Below are 11,688 nucleotides of genomic sequence, written 5' to 3' on the forward strand. Positions count from 1 at the left end.
TGTCATATACATAAAATGGAGAGAATGGAGTAAAAACGCAGTGCTTCTAGGATGCATTTGAACTTAAGTGACCATCAACTCAATATAAACTGCTATATACATAGGATATTATATATGAACCTCATAGTGACTACAAACCAAAATCCTGTAATACACACACAAAGAGAAAAGAATCCAAGCATAACATGAAGACAGTCATTAAATCATAAGAGAAAAGAACAAGAGAAGAACAAAGAGAACCACAAAAATAACCAGAAAACAATTAACAAAATGGCAATAAGTACATGCCTACCAATAACTACTTGAAATGTAAATAGACTAAATGCTCCAATCAAAAAGACATAGGGTGATTGAATGGATAAAAAAACAAGACCTACAAGACAGTCTTGCTGCCTACAAGACAGTCATTTCACATGTAAGACACATACAGACTGAAAGTGAAAAAAATGGAAAAAGATATCCCATGCAAATGGAAGCCCCCAAAAAAGTTGGGGTAGCAACACTTACATCAGACAAAACAGACTTTAAAACAAAGACTGTAACAAGAGACAAAGAGGGCATTACATAATAATAAAGGAATCAATCCAACTAGATGCTGTAACAATTGTAAATAGCTATGTAACCAATATAGGAACACCTATAAGCAAATATTAACAAACATAAAGGGAGAAATTGACAGTAATACAATAGTAAGGGACTTTTAACACTCCACTTACATTAATAAATAGATCTTTGATCAAAAAATCAAGAAATACCTAATACCTATCCTTCTCAAACTATTCCAAAAAAAAAAAAAAAAGAAGAGGAAGGAATGTTTCCAAATCTATTCTATGAGGCCAGCATTACCTCAATACTAAAACCAAAAACACTACAAAACAAAGACCAATATCCCTGATGACCATGGAAGAAAAACCCTCAGTAAAATATTAGCAAACTGAGTTCAACAACACATTAAAAGGATCATTCACCAAGATCAAGTGAGATTTATTTCAGGGATGGGAGGATGGTTCAATCTCCACAAATCAACATGGGACACCACATTAACAAAATGAAGAATAAAAACCACAGGAACATCTCAACAGATGAGAAAAAGCATTTGACAAAATTCAATATCTGTGCGCAATAAAAATTCTCAAGAAAGTGGGTTTAGAGGGAACATACCTCATCATAATAAAGGCCATATATGGCAAACCCACAGATAGTAGTACCACACTCAATGGTGCAAGGGTGAAAACCTGTCCTCTAAGATCAGGAACAAGACAAGGATGCACTCTTGCCACTTTAACTCAACATAGTACTGGAAGTCCTAGCTACAGCAATCAGACAAAAAAAATAAATAAATTAAAAAAAATAAAAAAAAATAAAAAAGAAATAATAGGCACCCAAATTGGCAAGGAAGAAGTAAAACTGTCACTATTTGTAGATGACATGAAACTATATATAGAAAATCCTAGATTCCACCAAAAAAACTAGTAGAACTAATGAATGAATTCAGTAAGTTGCAGATACCAAATTAATACACAGAAAAATTTTGCATTTTTTTACACTACTAAAAAAACTGGCAGAAAAAGAAATTAAGAAAACAATTCCATTTACAATTGCATCAAAAAGAATAAAATACCTGGGAATAAATTTACCAAAGACATGAAACACCTGTACTCTGAAAATTACAAGACATTAGTGAAAGAAATTAAAGTTGACACAAATAAATGGAAAGATACACCATGTTTATGATTGGAAGAATCAATAGTTAAAATGTCCATACTACCTAAAGTAATCTACAGATTCAATGCAATCCCCATCACAATATGAATAGTATTTTTCACAAAACTAGAAAAAAAAAATCCTAACTTTGTAAGGAAGCACAAAAGACCTAGAACAGCCACAGCAATCTTGAGGAAGAACAAAGCTGGAGGTATCACACTCCCAGATGTCAAACTCCACTGTAGATGAAACTGTATGGTACTGGCACCAAAAGAAACATAGTTCAATGGAACAGAAGACAGCCCAGAAATAAACTTATGCTTATATGGTTGATTCATCTATGACAAAGGTGGCAAGAATATGCAACAGGGAAAAGACAGTTTCTTCAATAAATATGTTGGGAAAACTAGAAAGCTACATGTAAAAGACTTAAATTAGACCACTTTCACATACCATACACAAAATAAACTCAGAATAAAGACCTAAATGTAAGGCCTGAAACTATAAAACTCCTAAAAGAAAATATATGCAGTAGTCTCTCGGACACAAGCCTTGGCAATATTTTTCTGAATCTGCTTCCTTAGGCAAGGGCATGAAAAGCAAAAATAAGCAATTGAGACTACATCAAACTAAAAAACTTGCACAGCAAAGGAAGCCATCTACAAGACAAAAGATAACCTACTGAGTGGAAGAAGATATTTGCAAATGACATATCCAATAAGGGATTAATATCCAAAATATATAAAAACTCACACAACTCAACACCAAAAAGATAATCTGATTGAGGCAGAGGACCTGAACAGACATTTTTCCAAAAAAGACATCCAGATGGCCAAAAGACACATGAAAAGATGCTCACCATCACTCATCATCATGGAAATGTAAATTAAAACCACAATGAGATACCACCTCACACCAGTCAGAGTGACTAACACGAAAAAGAGAAGAAACAACCAGTGTTGGCAAGGCAGGGGAGAAAAGGGAACCCTCGTGCACTGCTGGTGGGAATCTAAGTTAGTGCAGCCACCAGAGAAAACAGTGTGGAGGTTCCTCAAAAAATTAAAAATAGAGCTGCCATATATCCAGTAGTTCCACTTCTGGGTATTTACCCAAACAAGGCAAAAACATTAATTTGAAAGCTATATGCACCCTTATGTTTACTGCAGCATTATTTCTAATAGCCAAGATATGGAAGCAGCCTAAGTGTCCATCAAGAGATGAACGCATAAAGAAGTTGTGGTACACACACACACACACACACACACTGGAGTATTATGCACTCATCTCTTGATGCTGGTTGGGAGATAGCACTATGAGAAGTATTGGTCCATTCTAAACTTAATGTGGAGCCAATATCAAACAAGTCATGATCCATTCTTTATTTCCTGAGTAAGCTATTCCAATCCAACTTCTTCCTTTCTTATTAGAATTTTTTTTTTAATTTGAATGAGAGAGAGGTGGGTGGGGGAGAGAGAGAGAAAGAAAGTATGAGCAGGGGAGAGGCACAGGGACAAGCAGACTCCCTGCTGAGTGTGGAACCCAACACAGGACTTGATCCCAGGACCCTGAGATCATGACCTGAGTTGAAGTCAGATGCTTAACCAACTGAGCCACCTAGATGCCCCCAGTTTATTTCTAAATAAATTTCTAGACAACATACCTCAGAGAGAAAAATCACATCCTGTATAGTGGAAGCATATTTTTTCCCCAACAATTTGCCCTCTATAATTAACTTTCATCTTCTTTAAAATGACATGATTTTGTAATGCTTTTCAAAAATCATCTGTATCATTCTATAATCAGATGAATTGGTTTTTCTGGGACTAGCCCAAAATCAATACAGTAGTATTAGAATATAACAATAAAAATAGAAAAGGAAAGAAAAGAAAAAAAGAAAAGAAGAGAAAAGAAAAAAGAAAAGAAATGAAAAGAAAAGGAACACCTGACCATGAGAATCACACCACTGAAGAGGATTTAATGAATTTTACCTTTCCAGTGGGAACTCAATTATGGTATGAAACTTTCCCTGAAGTGCAGCAGGTCCTTCTCCTACTTCGATGTATTTATTTTCAGTCACAATTGGAGAGTTGACCTGAGCCTGCGTTCGTGCCTGGGCTTCCTCCAATGTCAGCAGCTTGGTGGACGGAGAGGAAACCAGCAGGGACTTGGGTCTTGATAGAGAAGCTTTGGAAAGAAAGAAAAGCAATGAAGAGAGTTAAGATTTTTGGCACAGGTAAAAAATATAAATCTGTGTGAGTGTGTGTACATCAATCTCCATCTATCTACATATCTGTGCTGTTTTAAATTTTCTTAAGTCTTTTAAATGGCAAAAACAATAGGGCTTTATACTGAGTGAGGAAAAGAGGGTGACATACCAGGTTGCTAACAAGGACATCTATATATATATATGGTTTTTTTTTTTAAATTCCTTAAGTAATTTAACTATTTTCCTTTCTTAAAAGATACCAAGCAAGGCCTGGTATCACTCAGATATCTTACCTTTGGAAAAAATTTTTTCTTTCCCTATTCCATATTATAACTTTGTATGCATCAATAACAGGTGACATGATGTATCTTTAATGTGTCTTATGACACATCAGAGCATAAAAGTTCTAACACGTAGTATTCGCTCAATACCATACACACAAAACAACTGTTAAACCGCATTTTGAGAAGGGCACATAAATTACCTGCTGTCTACCAAAGACAGATTTATTCAATTGTGATAAGAAATGCAGTTTTTCATGCTTTTAGAAGTTTATACATGTTCCTTGTAAACAAAATTCGTGTGAGCCATACCTGCCCCATCCTGAATGACAGCACTGATTTTCCCACTGAAGAGGACATCTACATGATTCAGGATGAACTCAACGACCACAGACTGAATTCTCACTTCCATGAAAGCTGCTGTCCCACTGAAGCAGGCAGATTCTATCTGTTTTGATCTGTGGGATAACCAACATTACCATCAGAGAATCCCTAACACAGCAGCCTTAAAGGGCATTATTTTTCTTAAATGTGTAAACCACAGACAGGGGAAGAAAGCATACTTTTGGTGCTTCAGCTAAGCCCCACTTGCCTCTTTTAGGGAGATGCTCATAAAAACAGCAGGTGAGTTTTACTTTTAAGAACTGTCCTCAAGGAACACTGATGAATTAGACTTTGATTTAAGATGACTAGTTCTACTTAAGGTCGTAAGTCAAATACAACTTACCTTAACAGGTTTGGAGCCCAAACAATTGCTAGGTTTTTTGCATGCATATTTGTGATGGAACAATAGTCAGCTAGAAGAGACAAGTGTCTCATCAGGAACTCCAGCGTTCTGGAAAATGCAATATAACACATTAACGAAAAGAAACCATATGTAGCAGTATAAAGCATAAAAGCCCTTCTAATTAATTTTTAAGATTTCAATGGAAAAATAGAAAAGGAAACCATACAAACTCCAACAAAATTCCTTGTTGCTTCTTAGGTCTGAATATTATTACCGTAGAAGTGTCAGGAGAATATTACAAATTCTATATTCTACATACAGTAATCGTATCTACAGAACTCCAAGAAAAAAAGTCTAAGGTAGATGCAGTAAGAAATTAACATTTCTGACAGGACTGGTTCCAAGAAAACGGTCTTAATTTTTAAAAATCTTTAGGAATATTTGCTCCTGGCTGTCAGACATCTAGTTTCAAAGACACCAGTGAAGTAAATCCTCCATATAAGCTCATTTCTAGACAAATAATATGAAGTTATGTTACTTTATTGCAGCAGACACACTAACAGAAGGGGATTTAAACTTTTCTTTTATAAAAGAAAACAGTATTTCACAGGCCTAAAAGGTTAAAAGAAAAACTGCAGTGGGCACCAACGGGAGAGAACAGCTGAGCAACTATGTACACAAATACACAAACGCACACATACATGTATGTACATATGTACACACATATATATGGAGAGAGAAGGGGTGGATATTAAATAACAGGGCAGAACATTTTTGGAAAGAAAGCATGATCAGCTTAAATGCAAGTTAAATCAGATAAACACACAGAGGTAATACCTAGCAGGTCCTACAGCTCTCAAAGTGTCCCTACCTACGTGTATAGGGATTGAAACTATTATGGACAATAGATAGGAGACAGAAATTTAAAGCTGTTATTCGCAACAGGAATGAAAGTTAATGAAAGTTAATTTTGTAATGAAAGTTAAATTGTGGGGCACTTAGGTGGCTCAGTCATTAAGCGTCTGCCTTCGGCTGAGGGCGTGATCCCATAGTGCTGGGATCGAGGCCCGCATCGGGCTCCTCCGCTGGGAGCCTGCTTCTTCCTCTCCTACTCCCCCTGCCTGTGTTCCCTCTCTCGCTGGCTGTCTCTCTCTCTGTCAAATAAATAAATAAAATCTTTAAAAAAAAAAGAAAGTTAAATTGTGGTCAGCGTATGAGCCTCAAAGACCAGGATGAGCCCAACATGAACCTGAGAAGAAAACGCAGACAGCAGCTGGAAGCACTGCTCAAGAGGCTTTCTACAGGGATCTCATCGAGCTCCCACAACAGCCCTACCTGCACAGTGCTACCACTCCCCACTCTATGGAGGAGAAAGCCAACGTGAGCTCAGGTTACACAGACAAGCAGTGCTTGTCTCAAGTCAAGGTCAGCTTGGCTCCAAAGTCTCTCATTCAACAGCATCTACTGCAGCTGACCTACAGTACAAATGGTACTTCCTGGTCCCTCCTATACACACTTAAATAGGAAAGGTAGACAGGCAGACAGACAGATAGACAGAGAGACAGAAGTGAGGCTGGTCTGGACACAAGGTAGAGGTAGGAAGCTTGAGAAATGTGTTTAGAAAACACGTAAAATTTTATTATTTTGAGTGAGGGGCAGATGAACGAAGGGAAATAAGTACTTTAGAAATACATTTTAGAAGAAATGCAAATCAAAACAAGCAAAGATAGCATTTTATTCACATATCTAATTGTAAAAATGTTTTTAAAAGCTCATGGAGAATTTTAGTCAGAGTCCCATGAAATGAGCATTTCCATATTTAGCAGAGTACAAACTGCATAAATCTTCATGGAATACAATTTGGAAACTACTGTATATTAGCAAAAAATTTTAGTACCTTTTGATTTCTAAGAATTCCACTTTCAGGTCTTCATCCAAAAAAAAAAAAATCTAGATTCCCAAAAAGATTCATGTAAATGGATGGTCCTCATAGTAATGTTCAAAACTGACAGAGAAAAAACCCACCGTAGAATGTAAACTAGTGCAGCCTCTGCCGAAAACGGTATGGAGGCTCCTCAAAAAGTTAAAAACTAGAACTACCTTACAGTCCAATAATGAAACTACTGGGTATTTACCCAAAACTACAAAGACACTAATCCAAAGGGCTACATGCACCCCTCTGTTTATTACAGCATTATTTACCATGCCCAAATTATGGAAGCAGCACAAATGTCCATCAGTGGATGAATGGATAAAGAAGAGGGGCTATGTACATACATGGGAATATTATTCAGCCATAAATAAAATGAATGAAATCTTGCCATTTGCAACAATATGCATGGAACTAGAGTAAAAGGCTAGGCGAAGTAAGTCAGAGAAAGACAAATAATATATGATTTCACTCATATGTGGAATTTAAGAAACAAGCAAATTAGGGAAAAGGTTAAATAACATACAGCCCATTCACATAAGAGAACGCTATTAAAAATCATGTTTTTTCAAGAACATTTAAGGAACTAGGAAATGTGAATATTAAAATCTTAAAAAGTCTGGATGGAAAGAGATATATTAAAGGAGATTAACCCTCAAATTATGTAGAGGAAGCTAGAATATAAAAACACATTATATAGCAGGAGATATATCACAAGGAATTATATATAATACAGAGTAGGAGATATGTGTACAGTAAACAATACATATAAAACATGTGGGCATACACTGTAGGTAATATAATATATATTAGGAATACAGAAGATAATATTAGGAGCTATAAAATATATGGTGCATAAACTATATAAAATGTATACGCAATATATATTATTGAATATTTACTACATGCAAGGTTCTATTCTGAGAATACACTGATAAACAAGACAAAATTGATGACCTCAAGGAGCTTGTGTTTTAGAGGGATTATACATCAAGTAGGCAATACTATATATATCCATATAAATATAGATATATATATATATGGAGAGAACATATGTTAGTAGGATATATAGTAGGATATACAATATATAATAAATAGCAGGTAAAGGTATATAATGTTCAAAAGGGAAGATTAAATAGATAAATAGGAAGCTACCTATGTAATTAGCAAGGGAAATATCTATATATTATTGAGAAATATCTGTATTTATATAAAAAAGGAGAATATATATGATGTAGGAAAAATATGAACATAATTAGAGAGAAACATAATATAGCAGAAAAGTTATACGTATCAATATATATTGTAAGCTTACCAAAAGCCAATTTTAAGTGTTTTGTAATGTTTATGCAAGGTTATTCTAATTCACAATGAGCTAAATGCTATCAATACTTTATTTAAACATGATTAAAAAATAATATTTTCTTGAAAAAAAAACAACTTACAGTGCCTTAGACACCAATCAGTATATTTTACAGAGGGAATTGAGAGTATTGGTTAATATTGTATATATTATATATATATATATATAATAGACAGTATGTATGTATATATATCATGTATGTATATATTTCTTATATGGTGAAGTACGTTTGTCTCCTATATAGATTATATTTTATATAATATACACACACACGCATATACACTCTCTCCATATCTATCTTTTCTTACTGATGTTCTCTTAATCACCCACAATATTAACCAATATTCTTGATTCCCTCTGTAAAATGTGCTGATTGGTGTCTAAGGCACTGTAAGTTTTCTTTGACTATAAGTTTCTCGCCCTAAACCACTTTGACTAAATATCATTTAAATTTTAAGCTTACCTAAGGCCAATTTTAAGTGTTCCTCTGTTTATGCAAGATTTTAATTCACAATGAAGTTAAATGCTATCACACTTATAAAATATGACTTTTAAAAAAGGAATTTCTGTTTCTTGCTTCTATGAAATCTGTTGAATATTTTGCAGTCTTGATAAAGGTGAGCTGCCAAATGAGGAAGGAACAAATACTGTGACAAACAGAGAACAATTTAAAACAAAACCTATAATTATCAGTAATATTCTCATAGAGGGAAGAGATTATATCCATGAGATAAGAAAAGGACGCTATAAAGTAGGACCATTCAGAGGAACCAGAAAGGGAGTTCTTGGAAATCATCTTCTTTCAAATCAAGAAACGGCCTGGAGAAAATCTGTACATGGAAACTGACAAAGAGAAGGTAAGAAAATGAAAGAGTTGGTTCAAGAGCTATAATATATCCAGAAAGAGAGTAGAGAAAAAGGTTGGAGGTTAAGTTGCAATGAGAACCATCGAGGAAATAATAACAAGAAAAATGTTCGGAAGTTCTGGATGGAAAAGGCCCATGGAGAGCCCACAGCAAAGAAAGGAAAAGAACCCATTCCAAGACAAACTGAACACTAGGTATGTTCTAAGTGTAAAAGCATCCAGAAAGGATACAGACAAAACAAAATACGTCGTGTTAAGAACTGGCAGACCAGAATCAGATATCACCACGGCATTTTTGCTTAGATGACAAGTCTGATACTACCAACATTATGGGAAAAGATTACAGACTAAAATTCTATAGTTATCAATCAAATGCAACAGCAGAATAAGAGCATTTTCATATCAATGTCTCAAAACATTTACCTCCCTTACAGCTTTCCTCAGGAAGCTACCAAAGATGTCTACTACAAAGCAGGGAGTACACAAGGGAGGTGACGGCTAGAGATCCTGAAAAGAAGGATCCAACTCATGCAGGAAGCAACGAAGAGAATTTCCAAAATGAGAGGAAAGAGTTGACAGCATTGTAGATCTAGAGAACAATCAGCCTGGACTGAGGGACTGACCGGGGGGGATAACAGGCTCCAGGAGGGATGTTTTCATGGGACAAAAGAAAAAAAGCTTGTCTCGTGAGTCTGAACGCACTGGGAGAACACAGATAGTCCTGTGAGAAAGTTTCAGAGGTAAACCAGTGATGAACAGAAACTTAGCAAGCCAAAAATGGGCAACTGCTCCGCAAACACACACACAGTTATCCCAGAAAGGAAAAGAAGTCTAGTACGTATTACGTGCAGTTGTAAATAACAGTTACAAAGTTATTACAATATAGACAGTGAATACTGATATAACTCCAAATGCTGACATAACCAGACTATGAAGATGAGAGAAGGGAAAATGTGTGTTTGTGTGGTATTGGGGCAGGGGGGTAAAGAAAGCTAAATTTCATTTACTTAAAAGGAAAGTAAAAATAACATCTAAAAATGAGAAATCAAAGAAATAAAAATATAGGCATGTTGTTCAGAAACAGAAGCTAAGGAGAAATCAGAAAGGGAAGTTGTGAGGCAGGAAACTGCTATTTTTCACCGGCAACTATCCAGACCATTTGACTTTTTTTTTTTTTAAGATTTTATTTATTTATTCGGCAGAGATAGAGACAGCCAGCTAGAGAGGGAACACAAGCAGGGGGAGTGGGAGAGGAAGAAGCAGGCTCATAGCAGAGGAGCCTGATGTGGGGCTCGATCCCACAACGCTGGGATCACGCCCTGAGCCAAAGGCAGACGCCCAACCGCTGTGCCACCCAGGCGCCCCAGACCATTTGACTTTTTAAAACTATGTACATTATATTATATTGGTCTTTTTTTTCTTAATTTAGAGAAAAAAGATATATTTACATGGTACCTCCTGTTAAACTACCAAGTCAAGAAGTCTTGGCTTAATTCTAATCATCTGTCTTGCTATGCTTTATATTAAAAAAAAAAATACTAAGGACCAGACTCATTTGCACGTTGGATCTCATTTTAAATTAATCCCCTTAAGAAAGTATTATCAGTATTCTTTCCACAGATACGGAGATGAACGCATGGAGAGGTCACGAAGGAAGTGATGAAGTTGCAAATTCAAACTCAGATCTATCAAAGCTAATATTCGTTATACTGCACTAGGTTTCTTTTTCTGGTAACTTAAAAAAAAAGTCTTTTTCCTCCTTAAAATATTCTTCGGTAACTGTGTGTTATCAGATCTGTCTCCTCAAGCCTTCTTTTTCAGGGTTCAATACCTGAATTTCTTAAGCATCCTTCACAAAAGCTCTTTTGTGTTGTATCAGTTTCTCTCTTCAGTGGGTCCTTAAGAATGTTCATTAAAAATTTTAGGGGTGCCTAGCTGGCTCAGTCAGAAGACTGTATGACTCTTGATCTCAGGATTGTGGGTTTGAGCCCCACGTTGGGTGTAGACATGACTTAACTAAATTAAAAAAAAATTTTAGTGTTGATTTAGTGCCAAGTATAGTGCTGAGTTTTAAAATATATATATGAACAATGCCATTTTTAAAAAAGAAAGCACTATATTATTTAATTTGTGTATTACTAAAACATCTACAGTACTTTTTTAATAGTTTTTATTTTGTTATATTAGTCACCATACAGTACATCCCCGGTTTTTGATGCAATGTTCCATGATTCATTATTTGCATATAACACCCAGTGCACCATGCAATATGTGCCCTCCTTACTACCCATCACCAGCCTATCCCAATCCCCCACCCCCTCCCCTCTGAAGCCCTCAGTTTGTTTCCCAGAGTCCACAGTCTCTCATGGTTCATGGTTTATACTGTTTTCTTTCTCTCAATAAATGGCAGTCATCTTCAATTTTATTCTGGTCTTCTCAGATACGAACAAAAATATTTCTGAGAGTCCAAACTAACATAGAAATTAAAAAAAAATTTTTTTTAAAGATTTTTTAATTTATTTATTCGACAGAGATAGAGACAGCCAGCGAGAGAGGGAACACAAGCAGGGGGAGTGGGAGAGGAAGAAGCAGGCTCATAGAGGAAGAGCCTG

General features: G+C 35.6%; 1 protein-coding gene across 9 annotated transcripts in view; it reads right to left on the reverse strand.

Moving 5' to 3' along the window:
- ARHGAP32 (Rho GTPase activating protein 32) overlaps nt 1-11,688 on the reverse strand; it is a 201,124-nt gene that overhangs the window by 18,407 nt on the left and 171,029 nt on the right. For all 9 annotated transcript variants that reach the window (XM_034666075.1, XM_019796882.2, XM_019796864.2 and 6 more), the window contains 3 exons: nt 4,919-5,026; nt 4,504-4,649; nt 3,693-3,888 (listed from right to left, as the gene is read on the reverse strand). In XM_034666075.1, the coding sequence (XP_034521966.1) occupies nt 3,693-3,888; nt 4,504-4,649; nt 4,919-5,026 (450 nt within the window). The remainder of the gene's footprint in view (nt 1-3,692; nt 3,889-4,503; nt 4,650-4,918; nt 5,027-11,688) is intronic.

The sequence above is a fragment of the Ailuropoda melanoleuca genome, chromosome 8 (assembly GCF_002007445.2).
Source record: "Ailuropoda melanoleuca isolate Jingjing chromosome 8, ASM200744v2, whole genome shotgun sequence".
Lineage (NCBI taxonomy): Eukaryota > Metazoa > Chordata > Mammalia > Carnivora > Ursidae > Ailuropoda > Ailuropoda melanoleuca.